At 42.7% G+C, this 25372-nt stretch overlaps 1 protein-coding gene and 1 long non-coding RNA gene across 2 annotated transcripts in view; one reads left to right on the top strand and one right to left on the bottom strand.

Moving 5' to 3' along the window:
* The window catches only part of KCNH5 (potassium voltage-gated channel subfamily H member 5), a 238882-nt gene extending 234091 nt beyond the window's left edge, over positions 1 to 4791 (bottom strand). The window contains exon 1 of the mRNA XM_074956404.1: positions 4522 to 4791. Coding sequence (XP_074812505.1) covers positions 4522 to 4594 — 73 coding nt within the window. The 5' untranslated portion in view covers positions 4595 to 4791. The remainder of the gene's footprint in view (positions 1 to 4521) is intronic.
* LOC141989562 (uncharacterized) overlaps positions 4529 to 25372 on the top strand; it is a 33645-nt gene continuing 12801 nt past the window's right edge. The window contains exons 1-2 of the long non-coding RNA XR_012640005.1: positions 4529 to 4683; positions 24813 to 24961. This is a non-coding gene — a long non-coding RNA (uncharacterized LOC141989562). The remainder of the gene's footprint in view (positions 4684 to 24812; positions 24962 to 25372) is intronic.

The raw sequence follows: 25372 nt of genomic DNA, 5'->3' as shown, positions 1-25372 counted from the left end.
AGAAGTAATAAATAATCATGGTAATTATAACTCTTGGTCTTTAAAGTAGGGCTTGCTCCCCTGTAAACTACTTTTGCTTTCTATTGCATCCTGCTGAGAAGTTCCAAGGGTAAACTAGTTACAAACCTGTACGTGTCTAGGTAACCAGATTGTGTCCTAAACACAGGTTTCGGACTTTACTGATGAATTATGCAAAAGGAAAAGATGGACAGCGAAGACAAATTTCTCCTCTCTTTATTGACACAGCTCAACTCAGTGCTCAGCTTTAACATTTGGCTTTCCCTGCATATCTTACAGAGATGGACCCGAGCTGCAAACTTCAGCTCTGGAATCAAAGCTGGGGGATGTCTGGATCCAGGTCCCATCTCGCATGCTTCTGTCAGTGGAAGCTCTGCCCATCTAGGGGAATCAAAAAAAAATCAAAGGTATGCACTACTGTGATGAGCTATGAGGAAGATTTTGCCCTAAAAAAGAAAAGTCCTTTTCGAAACCTCAAATTCTAATAAAGGTAAAAGGAAACATCAGTGATGTGTTCTAACACAGTGCTCTCATACACACAGAATTCTCTCAGTTTACGTGAAACCTCATTTACCAAGGGTAAGCAAGCGTACTTGCAACGGGAAAGGGTAACGAACTAGGGACTCTATTCATTTGCTCATTTACTTCAAGTTTCTTATAACCATAAGCAAGGGGGAAGGCAACAACACCTGGGGGGGAAAAAGAGAAAGCTCTGGCCCAAAGCACAAGCAGGTCAGTTAAACAACTCCCATTGACTTCAGTGGGCTTTAGATCAGGCCCTTCGAGGGCTTTTTTTGTTTTGTTTTGTTCCTGGAAAATGTACTGACTGAGTACATTGATAGTATAGCAGAGTGACTAGTTTAGGCAATATCAGCTGTGGCTGGATGAACAAAGGCCCAGAGTTACCATCCTCTGGGAAATCCTTTTCAAACTACCTGATGGAGCAATTTGGTGCTGCCCAAAAGGCAAAATATTTGGCTCTTCAAAAGTACTCTACAAGCTCCAGGATGAAAAGTCACTCCTGGCAAAGCTGATTTAGAAGAACTCAGAGCAGGTGGGGTATAATGCCACCAGAATTAAAGGAAGTCACCCCAAATCTTCCCATACTTTTCAACTGGGGGGGTATAATTTTAACCAAGGGTTTCTGGAAGTCCACTCCAACATAGGATCACAGAAACACAGTGGCCAATACATTTCTTTGTACTGTATATGCATTTTCACTCTTTTCACGAGATGTCTCTTGAGTTTAATCTATTTTGTAACCAAAACTGGGGGAAGGGAAAGGTTCTTGAGCTTCCTAAACAGAAAGTTTCCAGTTCATGTTAAAATCAACCATATGACTGTTTTTAACACCAAGGTCTATCTACCACACTCAATCTGTGCACAAAACTCCCACTGTCAAAAGGCAGAGTCAGCGTGAATTTCAACTTTATAAAATTACTGTAATTCTGCATATAAATGTTCAGTTGTTCAATCAAAACATACATCCATAAAGAAGTCTGATGGGATTTAAAATGTGATGAGAAATCACAAACAAAAATAGCATTATTTAACCTAGAAAGAAATTAGAGGGGACTAGACTGAGCTATTCAAAATGTTAAAGATTATAATAAAAAATAAGCCCTTTTTGTTTACCCTGTTCCATGACAGTGAAGAGTGACTTGAAATCTGTGAGTACAAATATAATAAACACAAAGCAATATTACTTCACAGGATGTATAATCCTGCTTGCCTTACACTGACTACAGACAAGACTATGGGAGCAGGATTTGACCCACTCAAGAGCCATTCATTTTGGCCCAGTCTATATAGAACTCACTGCTAATGAAAGATGTCATGGAATCCAATAGTCCTGCTGATTTCCAAAAAACATGAATAATACTATGACCATGACAACATTAGTCATTAAGTGAAATAAAGATAATCTAATCTCATGCTTCAGGGTATAAAACTGATTACCTGCATGAGCTAGGAAGACATTCCCAACCCATCCATCAATGTACAACTGGCTTGGTGCATTATGGGGAGTTGTTGCATTCCTCCAGATATCAGCCGCTAGAGGAGGCAGATTAGCGGAATCAGTGGTTTGATCCCATATGACAAATCCCATGTTCCCATTTTTGGTCAAATTTAAATTGGATGGAAAATAAAGTAAAGTACAATTAAAAAAACCTACTGAACTTTTATACTTTTTCGTACCTTAAAGCCTTATTACACTTTCATTAGGATAGCCATATGACCTAATTAGAAGAAGAGATCAAGGGTTCTGTTGCCAGTCCTGCCACTGATTTCCCATGTAACCTTGGGCACAATAATTGAACTGCCCATGCCTTAGTTTACTCATCTTTAAAATGGGATGCTAATGCTTATTTGCACCTCCTTAATCTTGTTGTGAAGTGTAATTATAATTCATCCAATGCTATCTACAACTGCATTATTTAATCTTTCATTTAAAATTCTGGTGAGTACACTATTGCAAGAGACCCCAGCTTTCCGTGATCCTACCGCTATAGAACTTGACACAGAATCAGCAGCCAAGCAGAGCATTTGATATTGGCAATACGAGAGGAAGAAAAAGATCAAAATGTTTGCCGGTTTATTATGAAGCTGACATTTTAAAACCAAGAAGAACATTCTTTGACCAACAATTTCTAGGTCCCAGTTCTGCTCCCATTGACAGCAATGGCAAAATTCCCACTGACTTCAATGGGAGTAGAATCAGCCTCCAAAGTCTTCATCTGACATCAGTGCCAAATCCAACACACCGTACCACTTCAGGCAGAAACATGAAATGAACTTAGCAAAGCTCAACTGAAGGCATGGAATGGACTGGATTTCAGATAAATATATTAATGCTAACGATACATTCTGCAACTTTTTAAATCGCTTTCCTCCCCTCTGCCCATCTTTCTGATTCATGTTACTAGACTAATGCAGAGATTGGCAGCACATAAATGGTCAGTGTTAGACATCATGTTGCTGATCTAAACTTTTGTAGTCTAAAGAGAAACCTCCATTTGGTATCAATAGGCCAAATTCTGAGGTCCTTTTTCCATTTTTATTCACACAAGCTCCCACTCACTTCAATAGAAATTTGCCTCAGTGAAGACTAAGCAGGTGGTCAGGGTTTAATCCAAAGTGTCATCTGTGTTTTGTTGGTGGGATGATCTGCACCCATTTCATTATTTTTATGTGGTTATGTGTGATATTCTTGATCGTGTCTCCTAATGCGCTGCAAGGGTAAAATAGATTCCAGAGGCAATGAATAATTTTACGGCCATGGAATTTTAAAAACCAACAGTCCTGTAATTATATGTATAATCGAGGAGTCTGCGGGTGTGGAACTGCAGACAATACTCGGCATGTTCGCACAGCCACAGAGTTACCACCAGTCAAGTCACTGTAAATCCTAATAGCATGGTTGCAATAAAAATTAGTTTTAAAGCGCTACAAAACTCTACGAGCTTTAGACCACAGAACAACAATGGAAAGATAAAAAGTGAGCCTATTAGACAGAACCATTTTTAAAGACACAGAATGAATTAAGTATATAGTGAAGATACAGTTTCAAAATATGTTTTTGATTATTTATTCTCAGAACTAGTTCATAAAAACTCAAAGTATTTAAATGCACTAAAATAATAAATAATAATAATAATAAAGTTAGCATGGACTAAAGAAGCTAGATGGGGGGGGGGAAAAGGTACCAGAGGAAGAACAGCAAATGCTGGATAGATCAGATATCTACAGCTACAGGTAAATTATGTTCTCTATGGAAATCATTTTTATGGAAAATTAACAGCATGTTTTGCTATTTTAGTGGAAATACACACACAGGCTTTTTCAGTTTAATTAAATACAAAACAGAAAGTGGTGGCTAGGATGAGAAAGCTGAACAATTTTACAATGAAAGCATCTTCTCTAATTTGTCAACTGTGTCTATTTCTATTATCGCTGTCAGTGTGGGACATTCTTTTAGCTAGATAGCAAAAGTTACCAATGACGGATGACGAAAGCTCCCGAAGAACTTCAGGCATCCCGTGGAATTAACCAAATTCCTTAAATTAACAGGAAAGAAAGCTGCTAAACAAATCGGGGCTTTATTTCTGTCTGATCTTCACCTGCTGAAGATACAAATAATCAGGGGGAGCTTCTTCAGTATTGCACTGATGGGGGTCAGAGGTTTTGTGGGATTTGTTTGTTTTGGGGGTTTTTTTTGAAAAGCAAAGGTATTAAGTTTTATTTCCCCAGCCACATATTAAAAGCAGATCAGCAGCATCGCTGGAGGGAGATGAAGAGCATGCCCGTGGCTAGCGGGCTGCATCCAGTCTAAAGACACCCAGCACACCATAAAGTTGCGAGGATAACCTAGCCCAGCAGCAGCTAACTTTCCCCCGCTCCGGTCCTGATCCGCCAGGCAGCGGCCCCCGCGCAAATGCCGGGCGAGGCGTCCCTAGGTGGCCCCGGGCCGGGCAGGGGGCGACCTGCAGGGAGAGCTCTTACCGCTGGAGCGCCGGACGATGTTCTCCAGGAAGGTGTTCTGCGGTGCCACCAGCCCTCGCTTGCCGCCCGGCATCCTGCGCCTGCAGAGCCGGGCTCTGGAGCGGCAGGGGCGCGGCGGTGGCGGCGGGGGGCAGCCGGGGAGGTGTCTCGCGCCCAGTGCCGGTGAGTCGCTCCGGCGAGGATGGAGCAGCTCATGGTAGTAGCGCTCGGGCGGCGGGGGGAGCCCAGACTGTGGCGGTGCCGCACGCCGGGCTCGGGAACCGCAGGCTCCGGGCCGATTGCGCCTGCGCGCCGGCCGGGCCGCCGCTGCCGGGCAGCATGGTCCCGCGAGCTCGCCCCCTGCGAGCCTGAGCCCGCCGGGCGGGAGCAGCGCGCGCGCTCCGCTCCCCGCGGCGCTGGAGCAAGCCGGGAGCCGGGTAAGGCACGGGCCCCAAAGGGCGGCTGCAGCTGCCCCCGGCCCGCACCCTGGACAGCGCGGGGCGGCCGCTCCCGGCTTCGCGAGCGGGACTCGGAGCCCCCCGCAGCCTGCCTAGCTCCGCCGGACCGTGCAGCTGGGGCGGCCCCGTACGCGCCGCGGAGCGGGGGATGCGCCGCTCAAAGCCCCCGCCGAGCCCCGGCTGCGCAGGTCGCGGGGGGGGTGCACGAGGCAGAAAGCCCCGGGGCTGGGGGAGGCAGAGCGCGCGGCCGAGGAGGCTGCGGGATGGTTTCCCGGCAGGCTCTGACCTGCCCGCTGCCGAAAAGTTATGGGGCGATGCTCCAGCGGGAGCCCCGTCCTGCGAGGGGGCGGGGGGAGCGCAGCTGAATAATTCAGGAGATTTGGGCGTTTTATGCGGGGGGGAAGAGAGGCAGCCAGCGCTGCCCGGAGCTGGTGGGGGGTGAGGACAGGCGGGGAGAGGGGGCTTTAACCCCTGGCGCTCCCCGCCCGCAACACCAAGCTGGGTTGGGGCCGGGGGCGGGGGCGAAGCCTCCGGAGCAGAGACGGGGCTGCCGCGCCTGGCGTGGGCTCGCGGAGCGAGACGCGGAGCAGGAGTGAGCCCGAGGCTGGGCGAATCCCGCTCCAGCTGGGGCTGAGAGGGGCGGGGGAGAGATCCACCCACTCCCAGGGATCTCGCCCCCTCCCGGCGGGAAAAGACCCTCGGCTTCCGCTCCCGTGACAGGCCACCTGCGCGGGGTGTGCTACAGCCTGGTTTACCTGCACCCTGGGATGGGATATGCCCCGGGGACAGGGGTGGGGAAGAGCCCTTCTCTCCCCCAGCCTCTTCTATCTAGGACCACAAACCCCTGGCCTAGGGGGTTATAATCCCCCCGCCCTCCCCGTGCAGGGGGGTTTAAACTCCCCTAGGCTGATCAGAAACCAAGCTCCAAGGAAGAGGGGAAATGCTGCAGGGCAGGAGCTGGTTGAGGAAAGGAAAGTAGGGTTGCCAAGCCTCCAGGATTGTCCTGGAGTCTCTAGGAATTAAAGATTAATCTTTAATTAGAGATTACATCATGTGTTGAAACCTCCAGGAATACATCCAAACAAAACCGGCAACTCAAAAGGAAAGCAAAGCTGAGGATGAAGGACAGGACACAGCCCCTGACCTGGCTTCTCCCAGCTCATCAGCCAGGCCCTTCCTCGCAAGCTTTGGAGGTTGCTGCACCTGCACCCAGATTTTCCCATCTACATACTGTTGCCTCTTGTTAGTGAATTGTGGCAAACAGCCCGATTTACATCGGCTCTTCCTTAGTATCTGGTTTAGGCAGCACCTGTCCCAGGTTTGGGAGGCCTTTGCCTCCTAGTCCTGTGTGCAGCGCTCTTTAAATGGCAGTTGTATAAGCCCCAACATACCTGCTTTTAAAGGGAGACTATCATCGTTTTTATACCCCAATCTGATCAGCCTGAAGCAGGTTTATAACTGATGGGGGAAGTCCTCCACATGAGGCCATGGGCCTGGCCCCCTAGAGCCACCACAATGCGTAGAGCAGGAGTAAAGATGCTGCATGCAAGGGTAGAATAAAACATCAGCCTTACACTGGGGTGATTTCCATCCACCCATCCCATGGCAATTAAAACTGGCTTTATGGTCAGGTTATGGCAGCAGTATGGCCCAGGTCAGTTGCAGCACTCCAGAGAATTTGGCCTTGAATGTCTTCTGCATTTTTCAATGTACTATTGTATCACTGAGAAACAGCCCCCAGCCTACCACTACTTTTTTGTTTTAATCACTAAAAAACAGTGCTTTATGGTCTCGCTACAGCGCCAACGTAATAAACCTAATAATCACTATAGGACTTGTGCTAACGTTAATCTATGATGATTTACATGAGAACCCAGCAACTCCCCATCAGGACGTGGGCCTTAGTAGGCTAGGACCTGTATAAACACTGCTAGACATGGTACCTGGCCCAGGCAGTTTACAGTCTACAAGACCAGCAAGATATAAAAGCTGGGAGGACAGGAAGACTCAGATACATATTTTTATATTTACACATTTTTTAATGTTTATAATTACATAACTAAGTATCAACTTTCACTATCAGTGTTCCGCCCCAACTGGTCCTCAGTCTAGCCATTAAAAGTTGGCTGATACCTTGCAGCTGTCATGGCAGAATTGAGCCCAGATTATAAATGCCTTAGGACAGGTATGGTGTTCTACTGGGTTTGTACAGCACCTAGCACAACAGGCGTGACTGAGGCACTATTCCAATACAAATTATAAAAACTAATGCAATATTGCCAACTACAACCATTCAAAAATTATGAGTCAGGCACACACAATCACTCAATTAGCTTAAAAATTATCATCTTTAAACAAATAACATCTGGGGTTCTTTCTGGCTTTTGAGCCTCTAGGTTGCTCGGGACTGACATTTTCATGCTTTTCTCTGCAACCACGAGGGTGATCACTAGAAACTTGCTTTTACAAATAAAAGCTGAGATTCTCATATATTCACATGACCCCATGAGCTGGGGCTAGGGGAAAAAATAAAAATAAACAGGATAAAAATCACAAAAACTGGCAACATGGGTAATGATCTGTGACACAGAGCAATGTTTTAGCATAAAGTGTAAAACTGGCCACACTTGGGTGGTTATGCATAAAGAGAGGGAGGCAGCTGGGGCAGAGATGTCTCAGCCATCTACAACCCCTTTATTTTATTTTGGTATCCAGCACTATTGTATCCCTCCTTTCCTACATCAGAGTCCCAAAGGAACAGATGAGTCAGTGTGTGGTAAGAGAGTGCACCTTAATTGCTGTGCATGCTTTTCTATGCTCTTGACAAATTCCAGTTTCCCCCTCCAGCATAAGTTATATAGTAATTCTGACAATAACTTGTCAAGGATTGGAGAATAAAATCCTGTGAATGTGGCAGGGATCCTGGAAGAAAGCTGTGTCTCTATTGTTTGTGCTTATCCTATTTTTTAAGAACCCTTTCAGACTATATAGGATCACAGAAGGAAAGATGGAGAGGAGCTATTAGGTCCTCTGGCCCATCCCTGCCAGTACAGTACCCTGCAGAATATTCTCAAGTGTTTAGCTCACTTTCACTGACTCAAGTGCTAGTGCCCCCCCTTAGGAGATTATTCCACAGCAAACATCCTGTTTATAATCAGAATCTTGTCAATTTCTCGCCACTTTGGTTTTCTGGATCAAGGCCTAACTAAAAATCAATTAAACTTTTAATGGGCTTAAAACTAAACATGCTTAAGTGCTCTGCCATATTGGGGGCCTTTTCTTGCTGAAACCCGTAAGTCTACTATTTAGAGCCCCAAGTTTCCTGTCAATACATGCAGCAGCCCAGTAGATAGTTACCTGGACTGCTGAAAATCCAAGCTGAAGTTATGTTCTCATTTGCACTAATGCAAATCAGGAGTAGCTACAGTGAAATCACACCAACATAAAACTGCACAGGAACAGAATCAGTCTACTAAAAGTTTGACATTTTGGGCCTATCTCCTCAGAAACAGAGCTGAAATGTTCAGGGACTCTCCTTCCAGGAATGATTTTTTAAAAGCTGCCCCCAATGAGCACTACCCCAGATATAGAAAAAGTTGGCTTCTAATAATTGGCACGTGGAGTACTCCATGGCTGTTTCTTTAGGGAGACATAAGGTGGCCCTTCGGGTGCACCCATGCTTAGTCAAACTGACTGACCTAGCTGGATAATATTTCTAGTTACTCTGCTTCCAGCCCAATCTGGATTCTTATTTATTTTTATCTATTTCGCTCCTCACTTCTGAAAACAAAGCCAGCTCTTTGAATTTTGGATCCATACCCTTGCTTGCTTTCTCTTTCTTTCTGCTTATGTTTACTTCACTTTTCCTCAACATTTTTAAAATGGCAATTGAGTCTAACACTCAGCCCCTCTGCTATGCTCCAGGCATCAAACGCTGAATACCACATTTTTTAAAAATTAGTTCTACCACTCTAGTTTCAGTGGCACTAATTGGACTGTAGGTTTTTGAGGGGCGCAAGCTCCAGGGATAAATCCTTAAATGTCACCGCTGTCTGGAAGGACAGGAAGAGTACAGTGTACATGGTGGGACCAGAGCCTTCCTTCAAAACATTTAACTAAGGTGCCAGAAGGTGCTCTGGAGGGCATCTCATTTCTGTCCTGAATTGCTCAGTAAGTCTAAAGATAACCTCGAAAAGAAAAGGTCTGATGTGAGAGACAGCAAACAGCAAACGGCAAAGGAGACTTTTGTCGTCTTGTGGGGATCTTCAAATTATACTTGGTTGTTAGTTGGAAACAGAGTGTCAAACTAGCAAGCAATGAGCTGTCAGATAGATTTGAGATTGGTGTAATCTGGAAAGAGCCTGCTAACCCTTTTCCTTCCTAGTCAAAAATGCCTCTCTTAACTGTCTGTTTTTAAGTGGAACAGAAAATTCATTTGAGTTCCCAATACACTTTCCTGCCATAAAAGTGCTAATCCAAATCATGCCCTCCAGTCTGTTCATGCACCACCACTTGAAATCCTGTGGTTTAGGGAACCACATATTTTAAAAAATTAAATACAATAATTCTGGTTTAAGAAAAAATGTCAATTTCAAAATTCTTTAAAACAAAAAATTATATATATTTCCAAAAGGAAGGAACCAAGGAATTAGAACATTTGAGTACTTGAGTGGAACAGTAAATATTATTATTACTGTATTACCATAGCACCTAGAAGCCTAGTCATAGACCAGGACCCCATTATGCTAGGCACAGTACAAACACAGAACAACAATGGTTCCTGCCCCAAGAGCTCACAATTTAAGACTCCCACAAGAGATAAGGACACATAAATGAAGGGGTATGTGACGAGGCTCCATTCATCACACTGGCACCTCCTGCTGGCTTTCCTGGGGATTAGTTTCACAGGTTGGTATGTCCTCTTCCGATGGGGCCTCACCCACAATCACGTCTGCTCCCAGTCCCACGTCACTCCAAGGACCACGGCGTTTTCTTCATGACTCCTCCAGCTGAGTCATAATCTCTGCTCCCCCCTTCTGAGGGCCCTGCAGTCAACTGTCCAGCTACTTGGCGAGTGTAGGGAACCCTGTAAATGGCAGCACCTTGCTGCCTCCAACTCAGTATATTTCCCTGGGCCACTTCCCCACAGCCCCAGCACCTTCTTTGCCCTTGCCTCAGGACCTCAGCATACCAGTCCTAACAACCAGCCAGTTCCTACCCAGCACTGCTCTTTCTAGGATGCTAGCTTCCTTCCACCTGCATGGCACCCAGACCTCCCTCCTTAAGTCCCAGAGAGTAACTGACCATACTGTGCTTTGCGGCTCTATTTATATGGGTCTGGTGGGCCCAGATTGGCTACTCCTTGCAACCCCTCTCCTATTGGCTGCTTCCTGCGCAGCCTCCCTAGGGCTCTATTAACCCCTTGCAAGCCAGTATGGGACAGACACCCCATCGCAGGGTACCATTTCTTCCTCTTGCCCTCTCTTCCTCCATCACTTCATTTCCTCTAACTTGAGATTTCTTTATATCATCAGTATTAGGACATGAGGTCAGATCTCAGCACTCCCTTCCGATGACATTTCCATAAACACCCTTGTCCATATCAGTCAAGTAATATGGAGAGATCCTCAACGGGTATAGATTTATGTAGCTCCACTGAAGTCAATGTATACCAGCTGAGAATCTGGCCCTTAATATCTACACCATATGTGAATGGGTTATTTTACTGTGGGGAGTATTTACTATTTTGGCACTGCATCCAATCCAGTTAGAGACCCCATGGACCAAAAGACTGGTCATGGTCTTCCACTTACCATAAACATCAATTAACAAAAAGATGCACATTTTTAACCAGCTGCAGGCCAGACTCAATTTTTTTAGGTCATCTTTGGTAGGAAACCCCATTCATTCAAGCAATCTGCTGAATTACTTTCTATAAACTTACCATATGAATTGAAAAATGATCTCATTTTGGCACAAATTCATTCTGAGAGGAAGAGGAAATCAAGGGATGCACATGGCCAGCATTATATATCTCATAAGATGCTTCTTGATTTTTTCCCTCAAATGAGTTCTCAGTCATCAATGAAGGAAGAGCTTTTTAATTTATTAATAATTTTGCTTTTGCTTTCAAGGTTTATGTGTAACAAAGTGAACTAGGTTCCTCTGGAGCTGTCTGGGCACCAGGCAGAAACCACCCACATAAATATTTTTACACATGCGATACTGAGAGGTGGGATGCACTTAGCATTGCTCAGAGCTGTTCTACATTGCAGCTGCATGGAGAGTGCACAGAGGATGGCACATAGATCTGGTCTGAGCCTAGAACCTCTCTTCCTGAGGACAGGGAGGGTGTAGTGCAATACATATTGTTTGAGGAACTCATAGAGTTGTTTTTAAAAAAGTATATTTCATGAACATTTTTGAAATAATGTATTTTATTTGAAATTTCATGATTTTTTTGGTTTTCTACAAAAAAACCAAAGCATTTTTTATTTAAATTTCAGAAAAAAATCATTTCTGTGGAAAAAAAATACCAATTTCTGTCTTGAATTTAAAAAAAAAAAAAGTTTTCCCCATTAGAAAGGGGAAAGGGGGATAAAAATGGAACAAAAAATGGGGTTGTTTTGTTTTTGTTTTCCAAAACAAAACTATTTATAATAATTCAAAAGTGTTCGTTGTGGTAAAAAAAAAGCAACATTTTTGTCAGAAAAGAAACTTAGATGAAAAAATGTCAGCCAGCTCTCAATGCCAGTGAGTTAGTGGCATATCAATAACTCTCCTTATTGGTGCTTTTATGATGTTAAATTGTGGCATGCTACAAGTTTGTGATGGTAAGACTGTGACTTGTTATGCAGGAGGACAGACTAGATGATGACAGATTCATAGATAATGACAGAAGGGACCACTATGACATCGCAATTATGAGAGTCTAGGACTGTAGGCTAGGCATTGCTGTGATGAATCGCTGACCTCACTGTGTTACGAAATTAAAACCAGATGAGACAAACGGTGGGGGTGACAGGTCCTCCCCATTAGCCTCTTTAGTTATGAACAACAAAAAGAAGCAGAAATTACATATAGAAAACTGCATTTGAAAATGTTCAGGTGGCAAAGTTGAGTGCTCAGGAGTTAGAAAATGCTTGAATTAAGGTTGCCCGTCCACAGTTCATCTAGTGCTGGATGGTGCTCAGTGACTGGGTAATTAGTCAATAGTTCTTTTTATACTTAATCAATGTGTGGCCTCATGCCATATTCACTGCACACCATCCAAACCCTGCACCAAATACAGAATTATTAATTTCCTCATGACTTTTCTACAGTGCTCATCACCATAATATCAGAGGGCTTCATAGACATCAATGAACTTGTCTTCTAACAGCCCCTGTGAGGGAGGGAAATATTATCCCCATTTTGCAGAGGATAAACTGAGGCATGGAGAGATCAAGGTAAAAAGAGTATGTACCATTTTTGTATGTCCAGTGCCAATTGACTTCAGCTGCAGTTGTGAGAGCTCGGCACATCTGCAAATAGCGTGACCAGATGTTCCAATTTTATAGGGACAGTCCCAATATTTGAGCTTTTTCTTATATAGGTGCCAATTACCCCCCCACCCCATCCCGATTTTTCACAATTACTATCAGGTCACTGTATCTGGAAATGATACCCCAAGCATCTCAGGCTGGGCACTCATGAAACAAGGAACAAAAAATTAGTGGCCACTTGTGAAAAGTTTGGTTTAAGTGACTTGCCCAGCATCACATAAGAACGCTGTGGCAGAGGCAGGGATGGAATCCAGTTCTCCAGGGTTTCATTCAACTACCTAAACCAAAAGACTATCCTTTCTTTTCCTGCAGTCCCCTGCTTCATTCACTACACACTTTTCAACTTCCGCAACGAATGAGGTAGGGGTCCTACAGACAACAGTGACCTTCACTACAGAACCCTGATAAATTCCTTGAGCACCGTCCATCTGGTGCACTGAATAAGGCAAGAGATCCTGAGTTTGTGCTGGGAAATTATACAATTTAAAGCCTCTCTCTGTTTTTTTACTTTAAAAAGCAGAGACCATTTACACGAATCTAACTGACAAGTTTAGAGGTAAAGCATTTCCTAGATTAGATGTAACGTGTTGCACCGATGGTGATGCAGCTCAGAATGAGAGGACGCTTCAATTCTAAACCTATTTACATTCGCTTTTAAAACTTCCTCAAAAATTGCTTTTGGGTATAAAACTACCTATGAGATCAGCTCCAAAGTGATTTTTTTGAACATTTTAATTAAAAGCCATTCAGCAGGGTGTTAAATGTTGAGTTTAAATAGACTCATTAATAGTACTTGTATTACAGTAAAGTCTAGAAGCCACCCCATTTTAGGCACTGTCCACACACATATTAAGAACTCCCACCTGAAAGTTTATAGGAGACTCGAAGTGTGGGAGAAAGAAATTATTTTGCAGATAGGAAACTGTGGCACAAAGTGGTTAAGACCTAAAGGTACACAGGAAGCCTCTGGCAAAGCCAATAATTGAACAAAGCTCTGAGTCCCAGTCCAACGCATTATCCTCCAAGCCACCCTTCCTCTCTCTGCTCTCACCTGAATAACACCAGCTGCAGGTCAAGAGCAAACTTTGTTATTGGGTTGTTTTTCCACAGATGCAGATTTAAGATGAATGCTGCCATCCTCTAATTTTAAAGTAGTGCACCCCCATTCTGTGCAAAACCACCTAAGGCCACTAACACATAATATATGGCTGTGGAGATAGCATTTTACAGGGTAGCTGAACTTCATTCCTGCTCCAGGCCCACTCTTCCATTTAACTCCAGCTACAATTTACTGAATAGCCCCGCCCGTTTCCCCAACTCCCAAGGCAAAACCAGTAAGACAACAGAGTAGAGACTCTGCAGCAAATGTCTAATTGCAAAGCATTTTTGCATCATTGAAGATGTCTCATCTGAACCCAATGGCGCCATGAAGTTTGCAGAAATAAGTGCTCCAGGTTTAGAGCTGGAGACAGACTGGGTCCCATCCTGCTCACAATGAAGTCTGTGAGAGTTTTGACATTCACTTCGACGGAAACAGGAGCAGGCCCTTAAATCAGCATGTTTAAAATATTAAATCTCCAGAAAAATTAAGAGCCTTAACTCTGAATTGCCTCTCAAGTGCAATTAAAATCTCAGCCTCACCACCACACTGACAAGTTTGTTGTGTTAAATATTATTAGGTTTTGTTGCCAGCGATGCAGAAAATTTGTATCGTAGATACAGAACCTCCTGATACCTGATCCTTATGTAATGAGTAATGCTACTGCTGCTATTCCAGAGCTTCTTTAGAATGCAGTAGTGTCCTGACTTCCGCATGACTAATTGATTAACATGGAAAGTGTCCCTAATTTGCTGTTCTATTGGACAGTTAAATAACATAACTCTCTTTCATGTAAAAGCTGATCCAGTAGAAGTATTGCTTTTTGACATACAGTTTGGACTGAGCTAATATTGAATAAGAGTGCATTAATGTTTACTTCATGTAAAGTGAAGCTATTATTTTCCTCGTATGCCAGAACGTTGATCAGTAGACTCATCAGGAAAGTTCCAAAACATTTTTCATAATGATCAAGCTGTTGCACTGGGACTGGATATATGCCAGATAAATGATTCAGTAAAATACATTTAGATTTTACAGTCAAGGGTCTTTATATGCATTAATATCCTGCATATGGTGAACTATTGTTGCAGTCAGTGATTTATTTGCAAATTTCAAGGCACAAAAAGCCTTGCAGCTGCCAGTTGAGGTGAGTAGCTTTCCATAAGAGATTAGCAAATGATACTGCAAACCACAGACAATACACATAGATGAGAGAAGAAACTTCATTCCCTGCCTGAGAACTTACTGAACATACAGAGTTAGGACACAGATTGGTTTAGAAGGGCACTTGTGCTGGTTTCCTCCTTACAGAGAGCTAGCTGTTGCTTGTAGGTTACTGCTTCAGATGGGTCTGGTATAGATTTTTCAATAAGCAGGGTTTTTTTAAAAGTTAACTAAACCAAGTTTTCAAATTACAATGCACTCTTCCATTGCCCAAATGATTGCAAAGCTCTAATACTGTCTGGAATTTATTTGTAAACAGAGGGGTAGTCTGATATACAAGAAGATACCCAAAAAAAGATTAAGTAAGAGACTATGAAACGATTACATTTTAGACCAAGAAGTAACTGTGCCTTTGAAACCTTAAGTATTTCATTTACTTAGAAATAGAATCTGCAGCAAGGTACAATCAGATAAAAATAACCCTGCTTTTTAAAGCACACATAGGTCTGGGCCAGACCCCCATCATATTCAGATACTGCATTTGAGAGTACTTACAAATAGTTGTCATATGTGCAATGTGCAAATATGTTTTCCATGACCTATTCATTCAAAATTGTGAGGCTCTAGGCCTGAATCCAATGCACAGCCTGAGATAGCTGGCTGTGTGCTGCAGAGGCCATGGGGTGAATGAATGGTCAGGGCGTGGCAACAGAGTCAGTCCACAACCATTCAAGTTCTCCTAACAACTTCCTCCCACCAGCTGTGGGTGCAAATGGCAGGAGAATAGTCCCTGGCCCACTCTGATGCCAAAGGCTTGGGCACAAGGAGACCTAATGGAACTAGGCTCTGCAGCATCATGCTAGAATTGTAGATCCCTGCAAGGGCTGCCTAAATCTTGTTCTCCCATCTATACAATGGAAATGCATGAATCCCAGAATGATGCTGGCTTCTGACACGCTGGGAGTGGAGAGAAGATTTGCCCCTATAGAAGCTGTACATCATGTGGCATGTTCTTCCAAGTTCTGGACCAGGATCCTTAGACCCAGTCCACCACCACAGCAACAAATATCCTCAAGAAAGGGTATTTCTAATAATGGCCTATCTCCAGAAATATAACTTCAGGAAGGGTGATAGAGGAAGGAGGTAGGGGAGAAGTTGTTTGTCATTTGTATTTATTTATTGTCCCTCCATTAGGGCAAATCCTCAGAGAGTGTTCTGGTCCACCCCCCTGTTCCTGGCCTCCCCAGTCTAAGGGAGCATCCAAAGAGATCAGCTGACAGCCATTCTTCCCCCCACTTTCAGGTTGCAAAGATCTTCTAGGGATGGTCATCATGGCATGCTTTCTGTCCTCTACCAGCAGGATTCCACCTTCTGGTGGACTGCAAATCTTTGAACCTTTTGCAGTTGGATATATCAGCAGCCAGGGGACCTTAAGCCTCCACAGCCGGTTGATCCACTTACCTTTATTTTTAATTGGTACCTGGCATTAGCAAATATTAAAGTTACTCTGTTGTTTTAAATAAATGACGCAGTTAGGGGCATATTATGTGCCTTAGTGAGATTTTACCTCTCCACTTAGAACTCTGGAGAGGGAAATAACTTTTTTCCTTTACACTAGGGTAAAGAAATCAAAAGCCAGTTCTCCCTTGGAACATTTACCTGGAACAATTACCCTGCGTTTGCAGCCATAATAAAGCTTATGAGTACTAGTGGCACCTTAGAGACTAACCAATTTATTTGAGCATAAGCTTTCGTGAGCTACAGCTCATTTCAATTTATTTGAGTATAAGCTTCTGATGAAGTGAGCTGTAGCTCACGAAAGCTTATGCTCAGATAAATTGGTTAGTCTCTAAGGTGCCACAAGTCCTCCTTTTCTTTTTGCGAATACAGACTAACACGGCTGCGACTCTGAAACCAATAAAGATTATGTTCATTTTCAGAGTTTGCAATGTGCCTTATGTTAATGATAGACAATATTATGTATACATAACCCCTCACTAAAATCATTAAGGATTACTAGCTTGTAGTTAAATAACTGAGACCAAGATAGGTTTGTATAGAGTACTTCTACAATACAGAACATTGAGACTCAGTACACGGTCCACAAATGCAGCTAGTTTTAATTAAATGCATTGTTTTAGCCCTTCTATAACTTTTGCTTAGAAACTTGGTTTGGCTTGAAAGTTTCCAGTTTTACTCTGAAAGCAAGTGTGAAGGGAATTTGTCAATCTGTTTCTGAATTACAAATCATTCGAAAGTCACTCTGATTTGAACTTGACTTCTGTCTTGCATTTCCTTGTCACTGTATTGCTAAAGAACACGCACTAGCTTCACTTAAAGAAAAGAGGGTATAATTACAGTGTTAATTATTTTTGTTATGAATAAATTGGGACCCAGTCCTGCCCTTACTGATTGAAGTTTGGAGCCCAGTCTTGCTCTTATTGAGCTCAATGGAAGCTTTTCGGCCTTTGTCTCCAGTGAGAGGGTATAGAAACAGGCAGTAAATAAATGTGAGCCTGTTGCCCTCTATTGGCAAAAAATATAAGGGTCCTTCTATATCTTACAGCTAACAAAGATCACTCATTCCAGTGACTGTTCAGGGGTTTAATTAGAATTAAGAGCATCTGAAATTGCACCCAGCTGCAGACATTAGAATCCAGAATCACCTGGATACACACATAGTGACCTGCTCTTCATGTGAGTAGCAGCATTCTGCAGCATCTGAAGTGTCTTTGGTCTTCAAGGATAGCCCAAAGTAGTGTGCATTTCACTAGCCTGGTCTGCCGGAAACAAAGTTGTAGGTGACTGTCATGAAGATCTGAGAGAGAAAGAACTGCTCACAGCTTCATAGCTAATTTTCAGAGCTGGTCAAAAAAGGCATATTATTTTACATGCGTAGGGAGGGGTCATAAAACTTTTGCTTTTTTCCTAAGTTTCCCATGACAATTTCAGATCTTTTCAGTGGAAAAAAAAAAAACCCTGAAAATCCAAACAGTGTTTATTGTCCAGAAAACTGATTTTGTTAAAAATAATAGTCATCATCATAAATGGTTTGCATTTAAAATTTTAGCATAACATTTTGAGGTTTTTTTCTAATTGAAAAACACAACTGAAGTGAAAATGTTCTAGAGAACAAAAGTAATTTTGGTCAAAAAGCTATTTTGCATTGAAGAAATGTTTTAATTTAAAAAAAAAAAAATCATCCAGCTCTACTATTCATAGATGGTAGAAATTGCAATGAGCCTCTGCTGTTATCTGAAACTGCAGGAGCAGTCATGGATCCAGTGAGATGCCAAACTGTGAACCATTTCAACAAAATATAGGCACTAGTTTGTGTACATCTGCTCATTCCTCTGCATGTTTTCTCCTACCAATAGGCATCACTACCAATGTTTAAAGCTGAACCCACCCAGTTTGCTTTAGCCAGTTGTTATACTCATAGCATATAGAGGGCTGTATCCTTACTGCATTTCTGGTTAGACTTCTACTCATGCAAAAAGACACTGCTCGCTACGGAAGTATTACAGAGAACTCAAACATCTGCAAAGAATTCGCTGTTTGCCAGAGGTGGGCAGACCCCACCTAGGAGCAGAGTTCAAAATTAAAGAGTCAGAAGGATGGAAATATAGATTTCTGGCGTTTTACCTCAAACACTCAATTGTGTTTCGATTTGTAAGGCCACATTTCCACTGAAAGGATATTACTGGGTACAAAGATTGTTGTGAGAGCAGGAAGCTATAGAACCCGGGTTGAGCGGAAAAGTGATGTGGAGCTGGTATTTGGCTTACAACACTTTGCCACCCAAATCACCTCACAGTCTTCCAAGTCTCATAAAAATAGATATTATCCCCATTATACAGATGGGTAAGTTGCGGGACAGAGTTTCAGTGACTCGTCCAGTGTTACACAGTTAATCAGTGGAGAAGCCAGGAAAAGAATACAAGAATCCTGACTCAGTCCCTTCTCTAGCCACAGACACCCACTATCATTGGGTATGTTGTTGCAATCTGTAATTGGGCAGGTTTCAGAGTAGCAGCCGTGCTAGTCTGTATCCGCAAAAAGAAAAGGAGGACTTGTGGCACCTTAGAGACTAACAAATTTATTTGAGCATAAGCTTTGTTAGTCCCTAAGTACTCTTTTTTTTTCTTTTTTTTTTTTTGTAATTCGGCAAAACACATTCCCACTGACTTCAGCACTAGGACCAGGATATGAAATTTCAGTGCCCGTCTCCCTCCATAACCAACAGGATGAAAATAAGCCACATTAAATCATGGTATGTTGTGCCGAGCAGAAAATAGGTGAAAAGGCAAACCTATGGCTTTATAACTGCACATATCTTTTTTTGTAAAATTGTGCTTGCACCTCAGTTTCTCACTTGCTGATAGGACAGCCGTCCTGGGGAACCAGAATGTCTCCCCTTCCAGGAAAATGTAAAAAAAGAAGCGGAACAAAAAGTCTCAGGAAAGCCTAGTCTTCCTCTCAGCCCCAGCTCTTTCCCAAGACTCCATATATTTTTTTGCCCATCAATCTTAGTATGTAAAAAGGAGCTTCCTCCCAATTTAGGGACTACAAGTCCCAGAATTCCTCTCTTCTGAGCAGAAACCAGGTTCAAGATAAAGATGGAACCTACCTTAATTGGCCAGTGCACCCTATGCTACTATGTGCAATCCGTCCACCACAGCTTTGGCTAGCTCTGTTTAAGGAAGTAAGAACATAACATCATTTACGAAATCCAACCAATAGTAAACAATTAAGCAATCGTTCAGATCCAGACTGCTCATGCCAACACACAGGAAAAAAATAAAATCCTGCCACCAGTTCACCCTGCATTTCACACCTTAAATATTATTACTGCGAGCTAAATTATCAATTACAGAAGAGTTTTAGCGGTCACATATCCACAAAAAGCGTAAATGAACAGAGCGTTAATGGTGTTAATGGATTTATTCTCCATTCCCAGAAGTCTCAGCCTGCAGGGAACGTATATCGGCAAGTGGACATTTATCTTAAAAAATTACCGTTGTGCACACAAATGCTTTCCTCCCTTCCTTTACAGAAATAAGCGCACACAAATACAGGTCCATTGAAAACACAGCACTCTCTCCTAGATTTATGCAACTAATTGCACTCACAAATCACTACATGCAAATATCTGGCAGATTTTTAATTTAGTCCAGTGTACGCTTTAACCCTTTACACTGCAGAAGCTGTTACTACTTTCATCACAAACAAACCTTACCAATCTTTGGTGTAGTGAGGCCTCCATTAAAGAATCAGCATTTGCTCAGAGACATTGCATGCTAACTACAGTTGTCTCCCAGGCCAAGTATTAGGAAAATTGGTGGTATCTCAGATAGCACTGGGCCCTATGCTTTCTCCAGCCATGGCAGTGCAAAGGAAATTCTCTGTGTGGATTTCACCCAGCGCACGTGTAACAGAGGAGGCAGCTCCTCATTCACAATGTCATCCCTTGGGGGTCCCAAGCTGAAAAGATGAGGAGGCAGGAGCTGCACATTGTCTCACCAAAGCCTCACAGGAAATCCAGACTAATGTTAATACAGTCCCATTAATTTTTCCATGAACCCCTCTGAGTACCTCTCTTGAAACGATTCACTCTCTGGCTCCGGAGTCTGTCTCTGACAGAAGGGTTCTGATGGGGAAGCACTCCTGCTGCTTGTCCCTCCCAGTTCATAGCCCTGCCCTCTGGGGGATATATAAATCTTAAAACCAAAAGCTCACTTCACTACATCCCCAGAGTGATTTAGGGCAAGCTCCATGAAGATCCTTATTTGGCATCCACCTTCACCCTCAGCCCTGCCAGTAGCATTGCTGCAGAAGGGAACAATCCAGGCCACTGTCTGGAAATTGCTGGCAAACATTGACTTTTCATTGACAACCACTGACCCTCAGTCATCAAGTCCCTTATCTTTCACATGAGGTATCGGCATCAAAAAACCAAGACCTTTGCACACGAGTAGAGCTGTCTCTCCCAGCATGCTTGCCTAATACCTCCAAGCTAAATTCCCCATACCTGCAATTGACAAAGTATTTCCCCTCACTTCTGATCCCTAACTACTACTGTGTTGGTACTATTACAATGGCAGCCAAGTGCCACTGAAGGGAAGACCACCACGTTTTTGTGCCAGGTGGATGAAGCGATCCCTACACATACATAATTTGTAATTCTTCACTGCACCTTGAGGCTTATAAAAGCTATGAAGTCCATGTATAAATTAGAGCAGATGATAATGAACAAACCAAGCACTTTTTACCTTACTGCAACGGTTGTCTGAAGCATATGAACTGTGTGTGAAATGCCGCGTGACTTTGGGGTCATATGTAACACACGTACAATGATGATGATCCTTCAAAAAAATACTGCAGAAATTATTTTAGCGTGTAGTAAAAGAGCACAAAATGTTCTGCTGAGTAGAAGCCCATTTTACAGATGGATAAACTGAAGCACAGAGATTGAGTGATTTGAGCAAAGTCAGAGCCAGGAACAGAACCCAAAGACTCCTAATAGCCAGCTTTACCTACTAGACAACATCCCCTCTTTAGCAAGCATACATTCTCCTAACCACTAATCTTTCAGACAGCTTACAGATGTCAGTGTTTAAGGGGTTAAACTTTTGTTTAACTAAAAAAATCTCCAAATTTCAGAAAGAAACTGAGTTTGTAAGAAACTCCTCCTCCTCCTCGGATACAGATATTATAGGACCCAGGGTTCTGTGTGTTCAGTAGTTGTGAATCCCTTTCTTCTGAACCATTAACAATAACGCATTAGGTGTTTCTAATTGGAATTGAAGGGCATTGGGCAAGTTAGTAACTAAGAACATGAATGGAGTGATCATATGAAAATATACTCAACAGATAAAGCTTCCCAAGTATTTAATTGAATACAATCTGGCAAAATGTGTTACATAATAAACGTCCTGCTTGAAACAGCTTTGCAGTGGCATGGTGGTTATTTCTTAAAAAGACAGTGGAGTTCTCTCCCCCCGTAGTAGGAAGCACCATTCTTTAGATAGGTTTCAGAGTAGCAGCCATGTTAGTCCATATTTGCAAAAAGAAAAGGAGTACTTGTGGCACCTTAGAGACTAACAAATTTATTTGAGCATAAGCTTTCGTGAGCCTCAGCTCGCCGATGAAGCGAGCTGAGGCTCACGAAAGCTTATGCTCAAATAAATTTGTTAGTCTCTAAGGTGCCACAAGTACTCCTTTTCTTTAGATAGTTCTCTGAACTTTCACTAGTGGAATGTAGCCTATAGTTAATTACCTAACTACATTCCTTTGTTCTCAGTGGACACAAATCTCTGCACTGAGCTGTTCATAAACCAACTGAATCAAAATTATTTTGCTAACATTAAAAAAAACACTATTTTGAGATTTCTTAACAGTGTTACATTTCTCTCTTGAATGTTATGTGGAGAAATGCAAGCAAGCTCAGCTAGTGGTGACAAAGAAAAATGGAGAGGAATATCTAGATTTATTTGTTAAAATGTTTTGTGTAATGTAGTCTGACTTTAAGGCAAGCTGATTTTAATCCTCATATTAGAGAGACCCTTTGAGACCCTTCTGACCATGAAGATAAGAACAGCAAAGCTTTTACTATAATGCAATGTCATATTTATAAAGGCTTCCTGCAAATCTGCCTGTGAGATTGTTAGCAAGGGGGAATAAATCCAATTTAACAAAAGCTTAAAAAACCACACGCGTGATACACCACAAATCCATGTAACTGCTCAGCAGAACTGAAAGAAAAGATTGGGAGGGACGCATCTGCAGAGCTGCACCACAGGTGGTACATGATGCAAGTGAACGATGAGGAAATCTTCCGCGCCTGTGCGGTCGTCAGGTGAGCTACAGGGAGTTAGAAGCTGTTCTGCTTTGCTTTCTGCTAGATTTGAATTTCAAGATATGATGTACAAAAAGCTTTGTCTTAGTGCAACCTTTTAAAGTTTTGCAGGACCGAATGCAAGGCTGGTTTAGCTCTGGAGCTTCTCTAAGCCTCTGTCATATGTATTTTCCATTGCAGGACTTGCGGACCAGATTTCCAAAGTGTTCTTTTTTCAAGTTGTTTTTTCTTCATGCTTCAGGGATATGGAGGTTTAATGGAGAGATCTTTAAAAAATAATATTTTGCTGACAAATGACAATACAGTTAAAAGCAGTTTGTTGCTTTATGCCGGCAGCTTTTTTGCCAGCATTAACAAACCACATTATAGAATCATAATTATCTATGCCATGAAGCAAAGCAGTCAGCCTCTTCTACATCTGCAGCCATGACCGGGCTTCCGTTCCCTACTGTTATGTAAATTCACTCTTTACAGTGATAAATTTTCCATAACATTTATCTCATTTGCCTTCCAGTGGACACACAAATCAGTGCTCCTTGAAATCACTGTAAGACAATGCACACAGAGTGGTTTATGCCAGATTCTCCGGCTCCCTCCCTTTCAAATTCCACATCCTGACCCTTCTTCTGACCAGATCCCTGTTCCCAAAGAGGCCTTCATTCCCTTTTACAGAGGCTCACCCATTGGCTCCGCACCCTTCCAACTCCTGCCAAGTCCATTTGCCTCTGCAGCCCCCTTCCATCCTTTCTTCTTGGGCACTGATCCTCCTGCCTCACACAGATCTGTCCTTGAGTAGCTCAGCTCTCTCTTTTCTCATTGAGCTTGCTTCTCCCTTTGATGCATTCCTCATTGGGGCTGTCCCTTCCTGACACAAACTCCTGATCTGCTCCCACTCTCAGTCTCCCTCCTGGAGTTAGACCCTCCATTTACTGCACAGTCTGTTACTCTGGAATCATTCTTGACCCTTAAGGCTTGTCTTCACTCCCTGGGAGATCAACACTGCTGCAATCCATGCAGTGGGTGTCAATCTAGCAGGTCTAGTGAAGACCCACTAAATCAATGGCAGAGCACTCTCTAGTTGACTCCGGTACTCCAGCTCCCCAAGATGAGTAAGGGTATGTCTTCACTATCTGCCAGATCGGCGGGCAGTGATCGATCCATTGCATCTAGTCTAGACGTGATAAATCGACCCCTGGGCACTCTCCCATTGACTCCTGTACTCCAGCGCCGCGAGAGGCACAGGCCTAGTCAATGGTGGAGCAGCATCAGCAGTCGCCTCACCACGGTGAAGACACAATGATATTACTATCAAGCCAGCCAGCTCAAAGCACTCAAATGACTGAGGGCATTCTAACCCAGCCAACACTGGGAGTTTATTGAACAAGAAAATTGTGGCACTGTGAACATCTCTATGCTAATAATTAATAAAAACAAAGTCATATCCTCTGGAAATTGATTCCCATCCTTTAGCAAAGGGATTGGAAAAGAACTAAAGGTTAGATGAATTCATTTCCCTTGCCAAAGATACCCATTGCAAATAATCCAGATCTTCATCGACATCATGAACCAGAGAGTTTTAAATATTGGGAGAGCCGTGGAATACAGTTACCCAGATTCTCAGTAAAGAATTTTTTCTAATTTACTTAGACATCAAAACTAACTATAACTGGCCCACTCTCCCATGGTACCAGTACTTGTAAATTAGGCATTATGTGTCTAGGAAAGTTGTTTTATACAGAAAGCTAAGATTTATAGAAGTGATGGTGTGTGGTAAGATTAGGAAACAAAACAAATTATATCAATTTTATGGACAAGTTTCCTAACAAAATTGGCCACATATGACATGCAGGGAAAAGGATCTGGACAGGCAAATTACCCCCAGAAGAATAGGGTTTGATCCGGGGTGAGGGGGTGGGACCAGCAATCTCAGTCTGTACCTCAATAAATGAAAATTTCTCTAAGATACTGTTTCAGTGATACTGTAGAGATATGTTTGAAGATGATAATTTAGAGATGCTCCCTCATAAGGGACAGTATTATGAACATACGGATTTGGAGATAATCTGGAGGCGGGGGTTGGGAACACCACATGGCTGTGTGCAGCAGCGCACCAGAGATGCTCTCCAGTTTGTTTCATTAAAGTTTTATTCCTTTTTCATTCACTGGTTTGTTATTTAATGAACCCCAAGATCGTTACATGGTATCAGAAGTGCTGAATGAGAAGGAAACTGCCGTCATTTTGAAGTTAACTCCTGGGTTTCCAATTGAAAGCAGAGACAAAGGGAGGCACCAGAGAAGCATGTGGAGCACAAGGCACAGAGGCTTTTGCATGTATTTGGTAAGCACAATAGTAGCTTGACTTGCTTAACAAGGGGGGTGAGGGAAGCCAAAATTGGATATGTTGCAAACTCCATTCAGTCTGCCATTGTCAGGCCATGTTGCAGAGAACTGGAAAAAATTCAGACAGATTTGAACTATATTTAGCAGCCATAGGGACAGAGTGGAAAGATGATAAAGTGAAATCAATCTTTTTGCATGTTGTTGGGTAGGAAGAATTGCATATTTAAAACAACTTTAAGTTTGAAGAATGTGAAAGAATGAGGTTAAGTAAAATACTGACTACATTTGAGGAATATTGGATGCTAAAAAGGAATGAAACCTTTGAGAGACAAAAAAAATTTTATATGCATGTAAAAAACTGATGATGACACCATCGAGCAATATGTCACAGAATTAAGGAAACTCAGTA

Source organism: Natator depressus, chromosome 6 (assembly GCF_965152275.1).
Source record: "Natator depressus isolate rNatDep1 chromosome 6, rNatDep2.hap1, whole genome shotgun sequence".
NCBI lineage: Eukaryota > Metazoa > Chordata > Testudines > Cheloniidae > Natator > Natator depressus.
The sequence above is the reverse complement of the archived record's forward strand: the minus strand, read 5'-3'. Positions and strand labels throughout refer to the sequence as shown.